At 36.9% G+C, this 24,445-nt stretch overlaps 1 protein-coding gene across 4 annotated transcripts in view; it reads left to right on the forward strand.

The window, feature by feature from the left end:
- DLG2 (discs large MAGUK scaffold protein 2) overlaps positions 1-24,445 on the forward strand; it is a 1,973,535-nt gene that overhangs the window by 1,561,790 nt on the left and 387,300 nt on the right. For all 4 annotated transcript variants that reach the window (XM_057748299.1, XM_057748301.1, XM_057748302.1 and 1 more), the window contains one exon: positions 9,543-9,611. In XM_057748299.1, coding sequence (XP_057604282.1) covers positions 9,543-9,611 — 69 coding nt within the window. The remainder of the gene's footprint in view (positions 1-9,542; positions 9,612-24,445) is intronic.

Here is a 24,445-nt window from a genome sequence, read left to right on the forward strand (position 1 = left end):
TTTAAATATTTATATTATATACTATTTTTATTGACACATAGTTGATTTACAATGTTTCAGGTGTAGAGCAAAGTGATTCACTTATATGTTTTACTTCATTCCAATTTGGATTCCTTTTATTTCTTTTTCTTCTCTGATTGCTGTGGCAAGGACTTCCAAAACTATGTTGAAGAGTAGTGGTGAGAGTGGACAGCCTTGTCTTGTTCCTGATCTTAGAGGGAATGCTTGCAGTTTTTCACCATTGAGAATGATGTTTGCTGTGGGTTTGTCATATATGGCCTTTATTATGTTGAGGTAGGTTCCCTCTATGCCCACCTTCTGGAGAGTTTTATCATAAATGGATATTGAATTTTGTCAAAAGCTTTTTCTGCATCTATTGAGATGATTGTATGATCTTTATTCTTCAGTTTGTTAATGTGGTGTGTCACACTGATTCATTTGCAGATATTGAATTATCCTTGCATCCCTGGTATAAATCCCACTTTAACATAGTTTATGATCCTTTTAATGTGTTGTTGAATCCAGTTTGCTAGTATTTTGTTGAGGATTTCTGTGTCTATATTCATCAGTAATATGGCCTGTAATTTTTTTTGTGGTATCTTTGTCTGGTTTTGGTGTCAGGGTGATGGTCTCATACAATGAGTTTGGGACTGTTCCTTTCTCTGCAATTTTTTGGAAAACTTTCATAAGGATAGGTGTTAACTCTTCTCTAAAAGTTTGATAGAATTCACCTGTGAAGCCATCTGGTCCTGGACTTTTGTTTGTTAGGAAACTTTAATTACTGATTTAATATCAGTTCTGGTTTTGTTTATTCTCCTTTCTCTAGTTGCTTTGGGTATAAAGTTAGGTTATTTGAGATTTTTCTTTTTTCCTGAGGTAACTTGTATCACCATAAACGTTCCTCTTAGAACTGCTTTTGCTATGTCCCATAGCTTTTGGATTGTCATGTTTTTTATTTGTCTGGGTATTTTTTATTTCCCCTTTGATTTCTTCAATGATCTGCTGGTTGTTTAGTAGCATATTGTTTAGCCTCCACGTGTTTGTGATTTTTGCAGGTTTTTTTTTTTTTTTAATTTTAGTTGATTTCTAGTCTCATAGCATATGTTTGGAAAAGATGCTTGATGTGATTTCACTTTTCTTAAATTTACTGAGGCTTCTTTGTGGACTAGCATGTGATCTATCCTGAAGAATGTTCCATGTGCACTTGAAAAGAATGTGTATTCTGCTGCTTTTGGGTGGAATGCTCTATAAATATCAATTAAGTCCATTTGGTCTAATGTGTTATTTGAGGTCTAGCTTTCTTTATTGATTTTCTATCTAGATGATCCATCCATTGATGTAAGTGGCACTTTGAAGTCCCTTACTATTATTGTGTTACTGTAGATTTCTCCTTTTATGTCTGTAAATATGTATATGGCGGTGCTACTATTTTGAGTGCATATATATTTTTAATTGTTAGATATTCTTCTTTCATTGATCCCTTGATCATTATGTAGTGTTCTTCTTTGTCTCTTGTAACAGTCTTTATTTTAAAGTCTATTTTGTCTAAGTATTGCTACTCCAGCTTTCTTTTGATTTCCATTTGCATGGAATACATTTTCCATCCCTTCACTTTCAGTATGTATATGTCTCTAGGTCTAAAGTGAGTTTCTTGTAGTTAGCATATGCACAGGTCTTGTTTTTTGTATCCATTCAGCCAATGTGTGTCTTTTGGTTGGAGCATTTAACCCATTTACATTTAAGGTAATTATTGATATGTATGTGATTATTGCCATTTTGTTAATTATTTTATATTTTTTATAGGTCATTTTTTTCCTTTTGTTCTCTTATCTTGTGGTTTGATGGCTATCTTTAGTGTTATATTTGGATTCCTTTTTCTTTTTTGTATGTATCTATTGTAGGTTTTTTGTTTGTTTGTTTGTTTGTTTTTGCAGTTACCATGAGTGTTTTGTATAGCAGTACATATATATGTACATATATGTATGGTTGACCAAAAAGTTCGTTCAGGCTTTTCCATGACATCTTACATCTTATATATACTGTTTTTAATTGCTGATTCTTGATTTCAAATACATTTTAAACACCTTGCATTTGTACTCTCCTTCCCTCACAATTACCATTTTTTATATCATATTTTTATCTCTAATTGTTTTGTGTATCCCTTAACTGCTTATTGTGGATACAGATGATTTTACTACTTTTGTCTTTTAACCTCCCTACTAGCTTTGTGGGATGGAGGGATGATTTCCTACTTTTACTGTATCTTTGCCTTTACCAGTGAGCTCTTTCCTTCCATACTTTTCTTGTTTCTTGTCATGCCCTTTGCTTTTTTTGCCCAGAGAATTTCCTTTAACAAACAAATTTCCTTGTGTTCTTTGGTGGTGGTGAATTCTTTTAGCTTTTGAAAGCTTTAAGTTTTAGCTGTGCTTTCCTCCCTTGGTTCTTTCCACTACATTTCTCAGAATTCCATCTGGCTGGCCTCTCTGCCTGAAGAGGTAAAAGAGTCAGGAAGTTGTTACCTATAATTTCTTAGTCATGGTGGAACTAGCAACATGCTGTGTATGTAACCAACAATATGGAAAGGATAAAATCTACCTGGTCCCAAGGGGAAGACATTTGGCTTGGTTTGTTTTTTAAAATACCACTTATTATCACCATCAGGTAGCTTCTAATACCTACTGCAAGTACTGCTTAAATGTTACTATCAGGGTATAACAAAAATTCCCTTGCATCCGTAGGCCTTGACTGTCAGGTAATTCACCATATTTGTCTTAGCAGAGTAAAAGGGCAATTACATGTTGTAAAAAGCTCTGTTTGTTCCAAATTTACATGCTAGGAAAAACTGCCTGACTTTGCATGTGTAATACAAAAGGAGTCAAATTCTATGAACACTTCATGGTACCTTTTGCTCTTAATCTGTCTCCAAAATGTTAAAAGGAACATTATTGGAATAATTTAGGGAAGAATATTAAAGTAATTTAGCTTAAGGTAGTGATAAGTAAAGTGAGATTACTGAATATTTCTTTGTTTTCATTATATGGGCCAGATTAATGGTGAGGAAGTTATCAGTGATTCCAGTTACTCATTAATCTTGGTTAGTAAGCATCATTGATCTTTACCCAAGAAATGTTGGTACTTTCTAACCCAGTGGAAGATAAATGGTAAAGGAAAAGATTGAACAGTTTAAACAAAAGAAGTAAAATTAGAAAATAAGCATATAGAAAAAAATGGTCATTCTCACTAATAAAGAAATACTCATAAATCTGAAGCATCATTTTGTAGCTATTAAGTTATCAAATATTTTTTAAATTATAATGTCAGTGTTTATAAGATTGTGGTGAAACTGGCTCATATATATTTTTAGAAACAATAAAATGGTACAAACTTTTGAAAAGTAACTAACAACATACATAAAACATAACCTAATAAATGTTTTCATTGGGGTGAATACACTCAAAGGAAATTGTCAAGTAAAAAAAAAGTAATTGATATCAGTGTTTCATTGCAGCATTGTTTATAATATTAAAACAATAGAAATAACCCAAATATCCAACTGTAAAAGGATGATTAAATAAATTACATCTTCAGAGGAAGTAACATTGTATAACACCAAAATAATAATTATAAAAACCTTACCAGGAGTGATTAAATTATAATGTGTGTGGGTGAGCACAGATATGAAGTTATATATGGTCTGTGTATATATTGATACAAAATGATATGAAATACATATGCACATACAGAGAGTCAGTAGCATAGAGTTTAAAATACATACACTTGGCAACAAGAGGGGCTTTAGTTTGAATTCTGGCTCCATATTTGCAAGCTGTTGGTTTTTAACATGTTATTTAAGTTCTAAGTGTTTTTTTTTTTCTTATATATAAAGTAGGGATACTCATATCTACCTTATAGGACAGCTCTGAGAAGTAAATTAGATGATTCTGTAAAGTCTGAGACAAGGCAATAGAATTATATGTGAATTTTTTTACTTTCTCTTATTTTGATATCTTTTAATTTAATTTTAATTTTTAATTGAAGTATAGTTGATTTACAGTGTTGTGTTAGTTTTTGGTCTACAGCAAAGTGATTCAATTACATATATATGTATATTTATGTATATATTCTTTTCATTATTCTTTTCCATTATAGTTTATTATACATTATTGACTATAGTTCCCTTTGAAATATAATAGGACTTTGTTGTTTTTCTATTTTATGTATAGTAGTTTCTATCTGCTGATTCCAAACTCCTAAAATTTATCCTTCCCTGCCCCCTTTTCCCTTTAGTAACCATAAGTTTGTTTTCTATGTCTGTGAATCTGTTTCTGTTTTGTAAATAAGTTCATAGGTATCATTTTTTTAGATTCCACATCTAAGTGATATCATAGGATATTTGTCTTTCCCTGTTTGACTTACTTCACTTAGTATGATAATCTCTAGGTCCATCCATTGGTGCAAATGGCATTATTTCATTCCTTTTTATGGCTGAGTAGTATTCTATTGTATATATATACCACATCTTCTTTATCCATTCATCTGTCAATGGACATTTAGGTTGCTTCCATGTTTTGCCTATTGCAACTAGAGCTGCTATGAACAATGGGTGCATGTGTCTTTTCAAATTAGAGTTTTCTCCAGATGTATGCCCAGGAGTGGGAATGCTGAATCATATGGTAATTCTATTTTCAGGGTTTTAAAGAACCTCCATACTGTTTACCATAGTGGCCGCACCAGTTTACATTCTCATCAAAAGTGCAGGAGGGCTCCCTTTTCCCCACATCCTCTCCAGCATTTATTATTTGTAGACTTTTTGCTGGTGGCCATTCTGACTGGTATGTGGTGATATTTCATTGTAGTTTTGATGTGCATTTCTCTAATACTTAGCCATGTTAAGCATCTTTTCATGTGCCTCTTGGCCATCTATATGTCTTCATTGGAAACATGTCTATTTAGGTCTTCTGCTCATTTTTTGATAGGTTGTTTTGTTTTGTTTTGTTTGTATTTGAGTTGTATGATCTGTTTGTATATTTTGGAAATTTCCCTTGTCAATTGCATCATCTGCAGATGTTTTCTCCCATTCTATAGGTTGTCTTTTTGTTTTGTTTCCTTTGTTATGCAAAAGCTTGTAAGTTTAATTAGGTTCCATTTGCTTACTTCTGGTTTTATTTCTATTGCCTGGGGAGACTGACCTAAGAAAACATTGCTATGATTTATGTCAAAGAATTTTTTTATTGAAGTATAGTTGGTTTACAATGTTAATTTTGCTGTACAGCAAAGGGATTCATATATATATATATATACACACATATGTATACATTTTTAATTCTTTTCCATTTGGTTTATCACAGGATATGGAACACAGTTCCCTGTGCTATACAGTAGGACCTTATTGTTTACCCATTCTGTATATAATAGTTTGCATTTTCTAACCCCAAACTCTGAATCCACCTCTCCCCCTGGCAACCACAAGTCTGCTTTTTGTCTATGAGTCTATTTCTGTCTTGTAAATAAGTCCATTTATATCATTTTTTTAAATTCCACATCTAATTGATATCATATGATATTTGTCTTTCTCTGACTTACTTCACTCAGTATAATAATCTTTACATCCAGCCATGTTGCTGCAAATGACATTATTTCATTCTTTTTTATGGCCAGAGTAGTATTCTATTGTATATATGTACCACATCTTCTTTATCCATTCATCTGTCAATGAACATTTAGGTTGCTTCCATGTCTTGGCTATTGTGAATAGTGCTGCAGTGAACATTGGGGTGCATGTATCTTTTCTAATTAGAGTTGCTGTCTTTTCTGGATATATGACCAGAAATGGAATTGCTGGACCTGATGGAAACTCTATTTTCAGCTTTTAGCTTTTAAGGAACCTCCATACTGTTTTCTACACTGGCTGCACCAGTTTACATTCTAACCAACAGTGTAGGAGTGTTCCCTTTTCTCCATACCCTCTCCAGAACTTGTTATTTGTAGGCTTTTCAATGAGGGCTATTCTTACCAGTGTAAGGTGATACCTCATTGTAGTTTTGATTTGCATTTTTCTACTAATTAGCCATGTTGAGCATCTTTTCATGTGCCTGTTGGCCATCTATGTGTCTTCATTGGAGACATGTCTATTTAGGTCTTCTGCTCATTTTTTGATTGGGTTGTTCATTTTTTTGATATTGAGCTGTATGAGCTATTTGTATATTTTGGAGATTAATCTTTTGTCAGTCTCATTGTTTGCAAATATTTCCTCTCATTCCATAGGTTGTCTTTTCCTTTTGTTTCCTTTGCTATGCAAAAGTTTGTAAGTTTGATTAGGTCCCTTTTGTTTATTTTTGCTTTTATTTCTGCTGCTTTGGGAGACTGACCTAAGAAAGCATTGTTACAATGTATGTCAGAGAATGTTTTGCCTGTGTTCTCTTCTAGGAATTTTATAGATCCGGTATTACATTTATGTCCTTAATCCATTTTGGGTTTATTTTTTTACATGTAGCTGTCCAGTTTACCCAGCACCACTTATTGAAGAGACTGTTTTTTTCTCCATTGTATATTCTTGCTTCCTTTGTTGCAGATTAATTTTGACAATGAGTGTGTGGATTTATTTCTGGGTTTTCTATTCTGTTCCATTGATCCATATGTCTGTCTCTGTGCCAATACCATACTGTTTTTATTACTATAGCATTGTAGTGTTGTCTGAAGTCTCAGAGGGTTATACCTCCATCTTTTTTCTTTTTCCTCAGGCATGCTTTGGCAATTTTGGGTCTTTTGTGGTTCCATATAAATTTTAGGGTTATTTGTTCAAGTTCTGTGAAAAATGTCATGGGTAATTTGATAGGGATCACATTAAATCTATAGATTACTTTGGGTAGTATGGCCATTTTAACAATATGAATTCTTCTAGTCCAAGAGCATAGGATATCTTTCCATTTATTTTTTTTTATAAAAATTTATTTATTTATTTTATTGGCTATGTTGGGGTTTTTTTTTTTTGCTGTGCGTGGGCTTTCTTTAGTTGCGGTGAGTGGGGGCTACTCTTCGTTGTGGTGCACGGGCTCCTCATTGCCGTGGCTTCTCTTATTGCAGAGCACGGGCTCTAGGCACATGGGCTTCAGTAGTTGTGGCACATGGGCTCAATAGTTGGGGCTCATGGGCTCTAAAGCGCAGGCTCAGTAGTTGTGGTGCACAGGCTTAGTTGCTCCATGGCATGTGGGATCTTCCTGGAGCAGGGATTGAACCCATGTCCCCTGCATTCACAGGCAGATTCTTAACCACTGTGCCACCTAGGAAGCCCTCCATTTCTTTGAATTATCTTCAATTTCCTTTATCAGTGTTTTATAGTTCTCAGCATTTAAATCTCACCTCCTGACCAAGAAGGTGAGACTTACTCCTAAGTATTTTTTTGAGGCGATTTTAAAAGCGATTTTTTTTTTTTACTTTCCCTTTCTGATATTTCATTGTTAGTGTAAATAAATGCAACATATTTCTGTATATTAATTTTGTATCCTGCAACTTTACCAAATTATTGATGCGCTCTTGTAGTTTTCCGGTGGCACCTTTAGGATTTTCTCTGTATAGTATCATGTTATCTTCATAGTATCATGTCATCTACATATAATGACAATTTTTTCCCTCTTCCTTCCAATTTGTATTTATTTTTTCATGTCTGTTGCTCTGGCTGATTTCTATTGATATTGATCACCAAAACTATAGTATACTCATAATCTACACCTTGTGGCATTGACTATATGGCTAATTGAAGTGATCTAAATAATTATGCTTGTTTAGTACTAAACATTTCAAACTGCACACTCTGCTAAATCATATTGGTTTATTTAACAAACACTATGTAGACTTTACCATGTAACAGACACTGTTCTAAACACTGTATTCACTGAATACTTACAACTACTCTATGAGGAAGGTACTGTTATAGAGAACTTTAAGAAACTCAGTCAAGGTCACATTGGTCTATGTGGTAGAGCTGGGATTTAAACTTAAGCAGTCTGGCTGCACAGTCCAGCTCCTGAATGTTATGCTGCTTTTCAGTTGGTCAATCAAAACATGTTTAGTGGACATAAGTGGTGCTTAGCACTGTGAGGGATGCCAGGAACAAAGGACACAATCCTTAATTTGAAGACCATTCTCTAGGCCTTAGCCATTGTCCCCAAATTCTGTTCCCTCAGACTCAGATAAATGTCATCCATGTCACAGTTAAATGCTAGTCACAGACACCTCCTCTCACCCATAATGACAAAAGTTCTGAATGAAAATCTGCAGCCTATGTAGCTTGGCTCTGTGTGGTGATGTCAGTGTTTTCAGAGTATATGCTGAGAAGTCTTAGAATTGTGTGAAGGTGTCTCATGCTCTGCAAATATTTTACTCGTTTCTCTCTATGCATATATTTGTATATACACACCTTCATACACTACATGTATACATAACTAATATTACAAATAAGTTTTTAAACTAATACTACAAACTAAAATTACACACTGAAATACATTTTATCATATACTTTAACACATAGGAAACTCGCAATGCATTACTTTTTGCTCTTGGATTGTCATTATGCATATCTCAGATGAAAGAGTCTCCCTCTATCTCTAATTAAAGAGTATTCTGAGATTGCAAGGCAAATTCTTTCAAAGCCAAAAAATTGTTACCATTTGGTAGGTGATATGATAATTAAGAAGAATGACATTAGCAATCAGTCTAGATGCCATTTCGAACACATGTATTTACCACATGACTTCAGGCAAATTTCTAAACCTCCCTGTACCTTAATTTCCTCATCTGTCAAATGGGACAGTACATACCTCATAGGGTTATAAGAAATAAAGGATGTAAAACTATACTTAGAAAAGTAACTCAGGCAATAAGTGCTCAATAAATGTTAGATACTATAATTTCTACTGCAACTACTTATTTGTAAAATGAGTTTTACCTTGTTATCATGCAACCAAAATAAATATGGAATTACATTAAATTCTAACATCAATATGCAACTGGAAATCCCATTTTTCAAATTTTTGTGTTCATCCAACAGCTAAATTATTATTGATTATTTCTTACAAGTAAGTATTGTAAATTTAAACTAATAAATTTGTGCTAATTAAATACTATGCCATTTTGGAAATTTGCTCTGTTTAAAATTTTGTTAGGAAACAAAATGTTCTGCATTAAAAAAATAATACACTGCATCATAATGAAATTTGGTTTTATGCTCTATGTTGTCTTATTCTAAGGGGAAAATAATTATCTTTTCCAAATATGTTTGTTTCTTTTCATGGCTACCCTTCATTTAAAGCCTACTTTTGAATAATACATGTTGAAATCAAATTATAAAGAAATATTAACCCCTTATCTGGTAGAGTGTTATATTTTGGTGGATGATTCTGCTTATTACCAAAGAACAGTTATTTAATCTCTCCTGTATATCTTCTAAGATTGATTCGTTTCTTGATAATAGGAATGTTGAGAATGTGCATAGATATTTTTAATAAATGGTCTGTGGTTTTGTTTTTTTTTTTCTTTTCTTGCAGTCATTCCCAACACAGCACTGCAACCCGCCAGCCTTCAGTGACTCTCCAACGGGCCATCTCCCTGGAAGGGTAAGATAAGAATAATACGGAGTCTCTTCTTAAACCAAACTGTGCACCCTCATCTATTTGAGAATAAATTCCTTCTTTCCTTCCTTCCTTCCTCCCTCCCCACTTTGCTCCCTTTTTTTCTTTCTGATAGCAAATATCTGTGAGCTTATGTTATATATGCCAAGCACTGTGCTAGGTACTACATTTAACAAGTCAAATAAGATCCCTTCCTTCAAAGGGTTCATTATCTATTGAAAGTGACAGAAATATAAACACATACCTGCACATACAGTATAAACATCACACAGGAGATGCATATGAGGGATTAACGAAGGATCCAGGAAGGATATCTGACTGAGAATGAGTATCAAAGAGGGAAGGGGGGAACAAGTCATAATGGTTTCAGAGATGATATAACTCTCAAGCTGAGAACTGAAGCATCTGTGGATGTTTGCCTGACAGACATTGGAAGGAAGGGTACTGCCTGCAGGAGAAAGAGCACATGCAAAAATGTGAACACCTAAGCAGATGTGAGGTGTCAAAAGACCACTGAGTGATTTTGTGCTTTGGCACAGGGTGTGAGGCAGATGAGAATGGCGATGTTCGCTGGCCAGGCTAAAGTGTAGAGCACTTCGTACTTTGTATTTCTAAATTCCCCAATCAGATAGAAGCTGAAGGGGCTAATATTTCCCTACACTTGCTTTATAATCACAACTGATTTAATTTAGAACATTTAATTGGTTACTGTATAAAAACCCAATCATTTTATTTTTTCCAATATCTGTTACCAACTATGCTTTGTTCAACTCTACTTCCCAATGACAAGTAGACTTCCTTAATGGAATTTCAATTAAAATCTCTAACTTTATTACTTATTAATCCTCTCCATTTTAAAATCTTGTGTTTTTAGTCAAATTTCTGTCTGTCTTTCCAACATAATTAAGACTTGGGGTCCACCAAAGTGCCCTGGAGTTGATAGAGGAGTGGTCTGCTCTCTCACACCACCCTCCAGATCTTCATTTCTCTTAGATTTCTTCTCTGTTGGTAATCAAGTTTAAAAAAATGGGAAATGGCATTTCCTTACCATTCTCCTATGGCCATTCCCTTTCTTTTGGCTATCACTGGTGATGTATCCTGGATGGGTGGAGAACCAACATGCATCAATGCTAACTCCCTCAGCATGTGGCCCCCTGGGAGCCTCAGCTATCTTTTCTACAAACTCCTTAGCAGTAGCACACTGTAGTATTCTGATGCACTCACTCACTTTGCCCCAGCTGCATCAATCCCTCCTCACAAGCACATAGTCATCCTTTCTCATCTGTCCTCAGCAGCTTCAAATGTGAGGCTTGCAGACATGAGCAGCATCCATCTTTCCTACCCCTCAGGTGGAACTTACCAGGGCTAGTTTTTGCCTCCTTTCTCCCTGCCTGACATTCTCATCTTCTCTCCCCAAGTCAGCAAACTCCATGACTAAGTGGACATCCGCTTGGGAAAGAGATGTTAGCCTTTCCTTCCTGGAACAGCATAAATTTTATAAACACTTTTCATGGGGTGCCCTTTCTTGCATTTAGCTAAAGAAATCCACTGAATGTCCCCAAACCCATGGGAACATGAGTGAAAGGAATGTGACCGCTACATGAACATTAACATCCCCTCAAAAGGATACCTCCTTCTCTTCCTAGTCCTCCTCTTCTGTTTTTGATGGTAAAGAACATCAAACCATTTAGCTGCTCTATTAAAAAAGAAAACAAACAAAAACCAAGATAGGAGTCGGGGAGGAGTCAAGATGGAGGAATAGGATGACGTGGAGTTCACCTCTCTCCACAAGTACATCAAGAATGGAACAATTCTCACAAAGCACCTGCTGAACACTAGCAGAGGACCTCAGACACCTAAAAGGACAAGAAAAATCTCCACACAATGGATAGGACAAAAGAAAGAAAAGAGGAAATGGGATATGACCTGCACCCCTGGGGAGAAGCTGAAGGAGAGGAGAGGTTCCCACACCCAGGGACACCCCCTTACTGGTGGGGAGGTCAGCTGGGACAGAAGGGGAGCTTCTGGGGCTTGAAGGGGAGCATAGCAACCAGTCTGTGGCAGGCAGGACCAAGTAAGACCTACATGCATGGTCTGTGCCACAGCCCTGCACATCCCAGCCTGAGACGTGTCTGCTGGTGCTAGAATCTGGGGTTTGGAGAGCACATCCAAGGAGGGGACCGCTGTTGGCTGCAAAGAGAGAGCCTGAAGGGATGGGAGTAAGGAGCTCTACAACCGGGAATGTTCATGGAAGAAGCCCAGACAGCCATTGCAGTCCCCTTCCCCACGCACCAGCCCCTGCCTCCCCAGGCACTAGAAGGGGCTCCTGCCTGAACAGGCTCACACGCCTCACCCACCTTTGCCACCTCCCACAAGAGCAGGCTCATGCAGCCCGCCCACTGCCCCTGACAGCCCAAGCAGGCTAGCATGTGCCCCACCCATTGCCACCTCTGACCCCACCCACCTGGGGAGGCTCCAGGGCAGCCTCAGAAGCAGACACCAGTGGAAGGCCCACATGCAGAGGTGGGGCTCAAACCACAGCTGAGCCCCATGGGCCATGCGACTAAGGAAGAAGAGCTGCAGGAACTGTGGATTTACACCCCCACTGCTGGCTTTGTAAACTCAGTACCTGCAGAATATCAAATGAACAAGTTTTCCCACAGCTGAGGCAGGTCTAGCTTTAGCAACTGTGGGTTTCGTGGGCACATACACATGGGGATTGGAACAGGCCAGAATCTGAGCTGTCTCCACAGCTCCCACAGCAGGTCCTGGTGCAAAATTACTGCAGCCCTGGGACCTGACTTCAGTGGATCTGCACTGGTAACCTGATGAGAACAACACCTGAAAAATACCAGGGCCAATTGCTGGAATGCCCACAGTTAATGTGAGGCTGAGAACAGTTCCAACAGTGTAACTTATGAACTGGCACAACAGGTGAAAAGTGACACAACAGAGCACACTCACAGGTGAACAGCTCTAGAGGAAGAAAACTCGGTGGCTTCTTTTCCAGTGACAGTGCTCCAATCCTACCTATGTCATACCTCAGGTCAGAAACACAGCTCAGAAGCAGATATCAGGGCCTCTTCTCCAACAACTAGACAGCCCCCTGACAGGGCAGTGACAACCTCAGAGCAAGGGGAGGCCCTGTTCAATATCCAGTGCAGGCTCAGGTCACCACAACATTAGTTACACCTCCTATGAAGGGGATAATGGCCAGCATACACTGAGAAAAGAGGTAGCAGATAACCATATTAAAAACAGCCCTGCCACCAAAAAATATTAAGCCCACTTAGGCTACACAGGGATATTCCCACATAAAAACAGCCTTACAAGACAGTCTGAGGGTCAGGTATTGGGAGGAAAAACCCTCCAGAGCATTTGGCTTTGAAGGCCAGCAGGTCCAGAGTACAGAAGCTCCACAGGACTGGGAGAAAACAGACTTCACTCTTAGAGTGTGCACACAAGGTGTCACATGCACTGGGACCAAGCACAAAGCAATATGTTCATAGGAACCAGGGCTAGACTTAACTAGGGTTCTTGGAGGGTCTCCTGGGGAGGTAAAGGTCAGCAGTAGCTCACTTTGGGGGCAAGCACACTGGAACATTGATCCACGTGATCTCTCCCAGAGGTCCCATTTTCAGTACCAAGACCTGACCCCACCCAACAGCCTACAAGCTCCAGAGCTGGAATGCCTCAGGCCAAACAACCAGCAAGACAGAAACACAGCCCCACCCATCAGCAGACAGGATGCTTAAAGGCATACTGAGCTCACAGCTACCTCCAAAATGCACCCCTTGGCATGGCCACGCCCACCATAGAGACATGACCTAGCTCCACCCACCAAAGAGCAGGCACCAGTGCCTTCCACCATGAAGATTACACAAGCCCCTGGACCAACCTCACCCACAGGGGGTAGACACCAGAAATTAGAGGAACTATGATCCCGCAGCCTGTGGAAAGGAGACCACAAACACAGAAAGGTATACAAAATGAGACAACAGAGAAATATGTTGCAAATGAAGGAACAAGATAAAAACCCACAAGAACAACTAAATCAAGAAGAGATAGGCAATCTACCTGGGAAAGAATTCAGAGTAATGATAGTAAAGATGGTCCAAAATTTCAGAAAAAGAATGCAGGTACAGATTGAGAAGATACAAAGAATGTTTAACAAGAGCTAGAAGATTTAAAGAACGAGCAAACAAAGATGAACAACACAACAACTGAAATGAAAAATACACTAGAAGGAACCAATAGAATAACTGAGGCAGAAGTGAGCTAAAAGACAGAGTGGTGCAAATCACTGCCACAGAATGAAATAAAGATGAAGAATGAAAAGAACTGAGGACAGTCGCAGAGACATCTGGGACAACACTAAACACAACAAACATTCACATTACAGGTGTCAAAGAAGGAGAAGAGAAAGAGAAAAGGCCTGAGAAAATACTTGAAGATATTGTAGCTGAAAACATCCCTAATATGAGAAATACTCACTCAAGTCCATGAAGTGCAGAGAGTCCCATACAGGATGAACCCAAGGAGGAACATGCTGAGACACAACTTAATCAAACTGGCAAAAATTAAAGACAAAGAAACTATATTAAAAACAACAAGGGAAAAGCAACAAATAAGATACAAGGAAATCCCCATAAATTTATCAGCAGATTTTTCAGTAGAAACTCTGCAGGTCAGAAGGGACTGGCATCATATATTTAAAGTGATGAAAGGGAAAAAGCTACAACCAAGAATACTCTACCCAGCAAGGCTTTCATTCAGATTTGACAGAAATCAAAAGCTTTACACACAAGCAAAAGCTAAGAGAATTTGGCACCACAAACCAGCTTTACCACAAATGCTAAAGGAACTTCACTAGGTGGGAAAAGACCAGTAACTTAATACGACCTTGTATATAAATAGTCTGCTATATCAAAACCTCATGGGAACTGCAAACCAAAAAGCTGCAATAGATACACACGCGCGCACACACACACACACACACACACACACACACACACACACACACACAAGCAACCCAAACACAATACTAAAGATAGTCATCAAATCACAGGAGAATAAAAGAGGAAGGGAAGAAAAAAAACCTACAAAAACAAATCCAAAATATTATTTTAATGTCAATAGCAACATACATATTGATAATTTCCTTAAATGTATGGATTAAATACTCCAACCAAAAGACACTCTCTGGCTGAGTGGATACAAAAACAAGACCCATATATATACTGTTTACAAGAGACCCACTTCAGATCCAGGGACACATACAGATTGAAAGTACGGGGATGGAAAAAGGTATTCCATGCAAATGGAAACCAAAAGAAAGCTGAAGTAGCAATGCTTATATGAGACAAAATAGACTTTAAAATAAAGACTGTTATAAGAGACATGGAAGACCACTACATAATCAATCCAAGAAGAAGATATAACAATTGTAAATATCTATGCACTCAACATAGGAGCACTTCAATATATAAGCCAAATGCTAACAGCCATAAAAGGTGAAATTGACAGTAACACAATAATAGTGGGGGACTTTAACATCCCACTTACACTAAGGGACAGATCATCCAGACAGAATATCAGTAAATAAACATAGGCCTTAAATGACACATTAGACCAGATGGACTTAATTGATATTTATAGAACATTCCATCCAAAAGCAGCAGAATACACTTCTCAAGTGCACATGGAACATTCTCCTGGTAGATCACATATTGGGCCACAAATCAAGCCTCAGTAAATTTAAGAAAATTGAAATCATGTGAAGCATCTTTTCCAACCACAATGCTATGAGATTAGAAATCAATTACAAGAAAAAAAATGTAAAAATTCACAGACACGTGGAGACCAAACAATATGTTCCTAAACAACCAGTGGATCACCAAAGAAATCAAAGAGTAAATCAAAAAATACCTAGAGACAAATGACAAGAAAAACACAACAATCCAAAACCTATGGGACACAGCAAAAGCAGTTCTAAGACACTGGTTTACAGAAATAAAATATTACCTCAGGAAACAAGAAAAATCTCAAATAAACAACCTAAACTTACACCTAAGCAACTAGAGAAAGAAGAAACAAAACCTAAAGATAGTAGAAGGAAAGATAACATAAAGATCAGAGCAGAAATAAATGAAATAGAGATGAAGAAAATAATAGAAAAGATCAATGAAACTAAAAGCTAAAAGTTCTTTGAAAAGATAAACAAAATTGATAAACCTTTAGCCAGACGCATCAAGAAAAAAAGGGAGAGGGCTCAAGTCAATAAAACCAGAAATGAAAAAGAAGAAATTACAACTGACATCACAGAAATATAAAGGATCATAAGAGACTACTACAAGCTGCCATATGCCAATAATATGGACAACCTAGAAGAAATGGACAAATTCTTAGAAAGATACGACCTTCCAAGACTGAACTAGGAAGAAATAGAAAATATGAATGACCAATCACAAGTACTGAAATTGAAACTCTGATTAAAAAACTTCCAACAAACAAAAGTCCAGGACCAGATGGCTTCACAGATGAATTCTATCAAATATTTAAAGAAGGGTTAACACCTATCCTTATGAAACTTTTCCAAAAATTGCAGAGGAATGAACACTCTCAAACTCATTCTATGAGGCCACCATCACCCTGATACCAAAATCAGGCAAAGATACCACACACAAAAAGGAAAATTACAGGCCAATATCACTGATGAACATAGATGCAAAAATCCTCAACAAAATAACAGCAAACCAAATCCAACAACACATTAAAAGAATCATACACCATGATCAAGTGAGATTTATCCCAGAGATGCAAGAATATTTCAATATCCACAAATCAATCAGTGTAATATACCACATCAACAAACTGAAGAATAAAAACCATATGATCATCTCAACAGACACAGAAAAAGCTTTTGACAAAATTCAACACCCATTTTTGATGAAAAAAAAACTCTCCAGAAAGTGGGCATAGAGGAACCTACCTCAATATAATAAAGGCCATATATGACAAACCCACAGTTAAAATCATTCTTAATGGTGAAAAACTGAAAACATTTCCTCTAAGATCAGAAACAAGACAAGGATGTCCACTCTTGCCACTTTCATTCAACATAGTATTGGAAGTCCTAGCCATGGCAATCAGAGAAGAAAAAGAAATAAAAGGAATCCAAATTGGAAAAGAGGAAGTAAAACTGTCACTGTTTGCAGATGTCATGATACTATACTAGAAAATCCTAAAGATGCCACTAGAAAACTACTAGAGCTCACCAATGAATTTGGTAAAGTTGCAGGATACAAAAGTAATAAACAGAAATCTCTTGCATTCTTATAAACTGACAATGAAAGATCAGAGAGAAATTATGGAAATAATCACATTTACCATCACATCAAAAAGAATAAAATACCTGGAATAAACCTACCTAAGGTGACAAAAGACCTGTACTCAGAAAACTATAGGATGCTGATGAAAGAAATCAAAGATGATACAAACAGATGGAGAGATATACCATGTTCTTGGATTGGAAGAATCAACATTGTCAAAATAACTATGCTACCCAGAGCAATCTACAGATTCAATGCAATCCCTATCAAATTACCAATGGTGTTTTTCACAGAAGTAGAACAAAAATTTTACAATTTGTATGGAAACACAAATGACTAAATAGCCAAAGCAGTCTTGGGAGAGAAAAACAGAGCTGGAGGAATCAGACTCCCTGACTTCAGACTATACTACAAAGCTACAGTCATCAAAACAGAATGGTACTGGCAAAAAAACAGAAATATAGATCAATGGAAAAGAATATAAAGCCCAGAGTAAACCCACACACCTATGGTCAACTAATCTATGACAAAGGAGGCAAGAATATACAATGGAGAGCAGTCTTTCCAATAACTGGTGCTAGGAAAACTGGACAGCTATATGTAAAAGAATGAAATTAGAACAGTCCTTAACATCATACACCAAAATAAACTCAAAATAGATTAAAGACCTAAGTGTAAAACCAGATACTATAAAACTCTTAGAGGAAAACATAGGCAGAACACTCCCTAACATAGATCATAGCAATATCTTTTTTGATCTTCCCCTAGAGCAATGAAAATAAAAACAAATTAATTAAACTTAAAAGCTTTAGCACAGCAAAGGAAACCATAAACAAAATGAAAAGACAATACGCAGGATGGGAGAAAGTATTTGCAAATGATGCGACCAACAAGGGGTTAATCTCCAAAATATACCAACAGCTCATGCAGCATAACAACAATGACAACAAAACCCAATCAAAAAATGGGCAGAAGACCCAAATAGACATTTCTCCAAAGAAGACATATGGATGGCCAAAAAGCACATGAAAAGATGTTCAACATCACTAATTATTAGAGAAATGCAAATCAAAACCTCAATGAGGTATCATCTCACACCAGTCAGAATGGCCATCATCAAAAAATCTACAAACAATAAATTCTGGAAAGGGTGTGGAGAAAAGGGAACCCTCCTACACTGTTAGTGATAATGTAAACTGGTACAGCCACCATGGAGAACAGTATGGAAGTTCCTTAGAAAACTAAAAATACAGCTACCATATGATCCAGCAATCCCACTCCTGGGCATATACCTGGAGAAAACCATAATTCAAAAAAATACATGCATCCCAATGTTCATTGCAGCACTATTTACAATAGCCAAGACATGGAAGCAACCTAAATGTTCATTGACAGATGAATGGATAAATAAGATGTGGTACATATATACAATGGAATATTACTCAACCATAAAGAAAAATAAATGAAATAATGCCATTTTCAGTAACATGGGTGGACCTAGAGATTATCATACTAAGGTGAAATAAGTCAGACAGAGAAAGACAAATATCATATGATATCACTGACATGTGGAATCTAATAAAAAAAAATGATGCACGTGAACTTATTTACAAAACAGAAACCAACTCACAGATTTCAAAATCAAACTTAGGTTACCAAAGGGGAAGTATGGGGGGAAGTGATAAATTAGGAGATTGGGATTAACATATACATACTACTATATATAAGTAAATAATTAATAAGAACCTACTGTATAGCACGGGAACTCTACTCATTATTCTGTAATAACCTATATGGGAAGTGATTCTGAAAAGGGATGGAGATAGATAGATCTCCATCCTTTTTCAGATTTTATATATATATATATATATATAAAACTGATATTTATATATATAATATATATAACTGATTATATATATAACTGATATAACAATTTGTATATATAACTGACATATATATAAACTGATATAACAGTTTATATATATAACTGATTCACTTTGCTGTACACCTGAAACTAACACAACATTGTAAGTCAACTATACTCCAATTAAGAAGAAAAAAAAAAAAGTGATAGGAGTGGTTGACTAAATAGGAACTTCACTCTAGAAGAATTAAGTAACTCTTTCCTCAACAGTAAGTAACTCTTTTCTCAACAGTAAACTACTACCTCCATTGCGACATTTGTTCTATTCCATTTAAATTAAAAAAAAAAAGACATGAGATGTTCTCAATCAATACTTCATAGCATTTGCTTCTATAATAATATCCAAGATGGTCTAGATCATGGATGCTCACCAGACTCCCAGAGTTTAAATCCAGGCTAAGGAACTTACTAGCTATGTGAAAGCAAGTTACTTGGTTTCGCTGTGCCTCAGTTTCCTAATATATAAAATGGAAATCCTGTTGATGTTTCCTTATAGAGTTCTTTCAAGAATCAAAATTATATATACATTTAATTTAATTTTTTATAATAGTACTGGCATTATATGTGCATTTGCTACAGTGGTTGTTGCTGTTGTTGTTATATATAATATATACTTAATAAGATGTGAGAGTTTCTCATATATATTAAATAACAATTTGTTAAAAGTCAGGGACTGGTATCTTTGCTGTATTCTATAGGGGCATTTTCCTATATATGGGTAATAATCATTTGTAGAAAATTCAAATCATTGTTTAAGTTTACCTCATTGCTAATATTTATATTAAAAATAATTACCAAGATTATATTTATATGCTTATTAAACAAGGAAAGAATAACCTAAGCTTTTTCTATATATCAGCTTATTCTCAGGTCCAAAAGAAAAATTTAGAACCAGAATAAGAAATGTTCATTCATTTCTAGTATATGTATCTTAGAAAGGTAAAGCAAAGAGACCACTTAAACACATGAGAGGAAACAGTCTTTGCAGCCTATGAGCAGTCTCCAATTGGACTTGAGAACATCCATCAGTTAGTACCTGCAGTGTAAGTTTGTGCAGCCTTGTGACTATACCCTTACTCACCGCCTCAGTTTCCTCCTTCTAGAAAGTGCCATAGTTTAGAAAAACTCTTCCACAAAATTCAGTTGCTTGTCATATCCTCCAAAGGACTGTGATTGGTTTTGAATTCTGCATGTTAAATTAGATATGTGGAAAGGACCAAGGAAAAGAAATCCAGAGTTAACAAAGGGATGAGACAGCATTTTATCAAGAAAACATTGACAAGGTTACAATTCTTTGGTATGAAGAAGACAGCTTCATTAGGTGCTTAATGAGATCATATTCAAAATGTGCAATTTATTGGGAATAAAAATAGTGCAAATTCATGGCTATTTCTTCAAGGGGAAAGAAAAGAAACTAACATTTATTGGGTGCTTATTAGATGCCAGGCTATCTATCTATCCATCCATTCATCCATCTATCTTATCTGATTTTATTTCCAAAATAGTCTTATGAAATAGGCATCTTTTTTTCCAAAAATTGATTCTCAGACACATTAAGTGTCTTTTCCCAAAGACCCTTACATAGAAAGTAGCAAGCCTAGATTTGAAATCAAATTTGACTTCACCATACAACTCCATCCCCTATCATATGGCATGAAAAGGCTTTATTGAGTTGGAAAGCACTGGTCACACCATTTATAAGCCACATTCAGGCTAAGTTATACATAATGAAGAATTTCCTAGGCTAAAAAATGGTAAAGAAGTAGAATTGACTCTCAGCCTAGAAATCACTAAGGAGAATGAATAGCCCACCATCTGGGGTGGCGCTGGAGGCCCACATGCAAGCTAAGTGACTAAGGTGTTGTTTGTGGTAGAGGCAAGGGTGTGTGAGCTGAGCTGACCACTGGTCTCCCCCTCACCTTCCTAGTTCCTTATAGAGACCTCCTTTGGCGGCACACAGGGTGGCTCTCATTCCACAGTTTAGTCATTACACAAAGAAGTCTTCCTTCAGCTGTGCTAAATAATGGCATTTCCTTCTAGAGCTATTTCCAGACCTTTTCTTTCTTTCTTCTTACTCACAAAGGCTTATTAGCAGTTTGCCAATAAGCATTCTTTCAGCATTTTGCACTGTTTTCCACTTGAGTGACATGACCTCTGTGATAACTCTAATTCTCTGTTAAGATGAAGCCAAAACTGTGAAGGCCTTACCCTGATGGCATAACACAGTGACTCCTTTTCCAAAGAGCAGGAAATGGTATTCTCAGCTGTGTCCCATTGTCCCAACTGGTATAAAGCAGCGTGCCTCCTGTCTAGTTAATAACCAACTATGAAAAATGTTCTATTCCCTGCAATCATGGAAGAAAACTGACTCTGGAATCAAAGAATCAGTTTTAAATCCTGAACTCTCTGCCATCTGTTGTTAATTTTAAATAGGACCCATCCCCTCCCTAAGCATGAATTTCCTCTTCAGCCAAAAAGGAGAAAAGCATAGGACTCACCAACTTTCTGTAAAAGTAGCAGGTACCTATAGGACCCTCAATAAGTACTAGTAGTGGAATGTATACTACTACTATATTCTACTAGGATAAATATCTACTTCGTCCAAGTGTTCTGAGAAAACAAACAAAACTATCATTTTTAAAGCCTTGGTTAGTTTGAAGACACATGTTGAACATTTGTTATTAAATACATATATATGTACCTATGTATGTAAAACATTTCTTGATATAAAATAAAATATTTGCGGTAGAATTAATCTTGCATTGCTGGAATATTTAGAAGAGGACACCTCAATAATTCTCTACAAAGCCCAGAGTACTAAAGTTTATGCTGTATATCCCAGGTGGCCATCAAATACATAGATAATGTGGCATGCAATCACTGTCACTGAACGCATGGTGGGAGAGGTATTTTTCATTTTACACAGGCCACTGGGTCTCTAGCAGGTTTCCCATTAAGGTGTTATACTGCTGAGCGTAGGCAATCAGCTGAAATTGGAAATTTCATTATTTCAAAATTCTCCTTCCTAATGCTTTCGTGAAAAGCAACTACTTAGGATATTTATAAAAATGAATGCATTTTAAAAGGCCATATGTTTATATATTTTTCACCTAAGTTGCTATTTACTTGACATAAAATAAGTGGAAATATTTCAGATTTCCAGTTAATTTGATCCATGGAGACAACAAAACTGTCTAATTGAGTCTCTACCTAGAATTACTGCTGTTTTTTAAAGTGATATCTGAATCATCTATAACTATGCCAGACATAACGAGGCAGAATAACATCCCATTAACAGTATGAGCTCCTTGCTTCAGGTTCAAGTTGACAGATGCAGGGCATATCTTAATCTCCTCTTCCTCCTGAGACCCCATTGAAAAGAAACTAATGGAATAAAAAAAAAGGGACAGTCCCATAACAGTAAAGGAAATGAGAAGAGGGCGTCAAAGGCCAAAAGATTTCAGCACATTTCTGCATGACAGAAAGCAGATGGAAGGGTAATGATTGAAGAAACAGAACAAAGTAGTCCCTGCCTTTGATCACCTATAGAGGAAGGGCATGTGCTGTACCTTACACAGCTCTGGGAGCACCTTACACGTGAATTTCTGTGTGACTGTCATCTCCTGGAGATGTGTTTCCAGGGATGCCACCCACAAAACGGCCCACCACAGTGAAGCTGCGTTGTATAGCAGGGCCTACAGCTCAGGAGGGAGCAGATCTGCCTAACAGAACCCAGCAAACTTGGAGACTTCAGAATAGTGGCGACAGATGGGATTGAGAGCAGAACCTGAGAATAGGATAGAAGATGCCCCCGCTCAGCGTGCACACCCCTGCACACAGAACAGCTGCCAGGCAAGTACTTACCACCAGTCAGAAAATGAACTTTCTGCTCTAAAAGAAATAGGAGGACTCTTCTGAGGAACCCAGATAAGCTCATTTGAAAGGTGCCCCCACATCAAAGCTCTGCACTATATCCTAGTTAGGGGGACAGTTTTGGGTTTGCTCCCCTAACACAAAGCCTCTCAGTGAAAAAGCTTTGCCCTTATACAGAATGCTCTCTGAGGCCTTTCTACTACATTATTCTTAAGTATGAACATACAACCATGGGTTACCAAATATTTTAACAAACCTACCAAGTGACAGAAACAAGATTAAAACACACATAACAAAAACTATTCTCAAGAAGACAGAGGTACTTCTGGGAACAAAATAGAATTTTATGAAATGAAGCTGACCCTTGAACAATGTGAATTTGAACTGTGCAGGTCTACTTGTATGTGGATATTTTTAATAACATATACGACAGTACTGCACTACCCACAGTCAGTTGAATTCATGGATGTGGAGGAAACTGAGCTATGGAGGGCTGACTATAAATTATGCTCAGTTAACCCCTACCCTTTGTTCAAGGGTCAACTGCTCTAGTATAAGCATATGTTTAGCAATAGGGAGGTAACCACTAGAATTAAAACTGAAATGGTTAAAAGTGATTGCCTCTGGGAAGCTAGGTAGGATTCTCGGGAGAGGTGACACAGATTACATTTACGTATTTGGAAGTAGGTAGGGTTTAAAAAAAAAAAGAAGAAGAAGAGGATCATGTGCAAAAAACCTAGAAGTACTTTGCTAATACTGCAAAGACTAAGTATCTTCAGCTACTCAAATATCTTCCTTTTGTCCAGCAGAGGGCAGACACTGTTTTATATTACCTTAGAAGATCATTTTTAACAATATAGAGGCAGAATTTTCTAGAAAGTAACATTTTCATATCAATAAAATACCTGCCATGAAAGATGTTAAACACCCTCTATGAATAGAAGGAATTCCTATGGAGTGGATATTTTGTCTAATTGACCCCAACCAAAAATTCTTCCCAAATCTAGATGTTGGTAAGTATCCCAAGGAGAACCGATAAGTGGTCTTACCTATAAACATATACATCTAAGGGAACCCATCCTTGCAGGTTAACTGGTCTGTGGTGATATCATTGTCATTCTTGCTCAGGGGAATGGGCCTGTCTCTGTAGGGACAGCCATGTACCTTTGTTTGGCACAAGAGACTCCCTCTCCACCCTTTAAAACCACAACAGCCTCTTGAGACCATGCACTGGTGGGGCCAGGAAGCCTCTGGTGTCCCCATATTGGGCCTGAACAGGAGTCCTTTCCAATGACAATTTGGTCACAGGACCTCAAGTGGAATCATTAGCTCTTTTTTCTACCCAGCTCCTGTTGCCTTAATGGGAAAGGCTTTTTTGCAGCTAACATACCTCAAATTTCCCAAAATGATGCTGATTTAAAGTACTTCAGTCTTCTTAGTCTAAGTGCCTAGATATTTAGTTCCAAAATGCATGGTCACTGTAGAAAGTGGAAGCATTATTGACCTGAGAATCTGTAGACCTGAACGCTGGGTTCCAGTCAGTCACCTCTAATTGTGTGATTTTGAGCAGATCTCAATTACCTCATGTACAAAGTGATGAGCTTGAGTTAAATAAACAATGTGTTAAGATTCCTTCCCACTCTAACATTTTATAATTTCATGAGTTTTGAAGGATATAAAATTTTGGCTTC

Source organism: Hippopotamus amphibius, chromosome 9, assembly GCF_030028045.1.
Source record: "Hippopotamus amphibius kiboko isolate mHipAmp2 chromosome 9, mHipAmp2.hap2, whole genome shotgun sequence".
Taxonomy (NCBI): Eukaryota; Metazoa; Chordata; class Mammalia; order Artiodactyla; family Hippopotamidae; genus Hippopotamus; species Hippopotamus amphibius.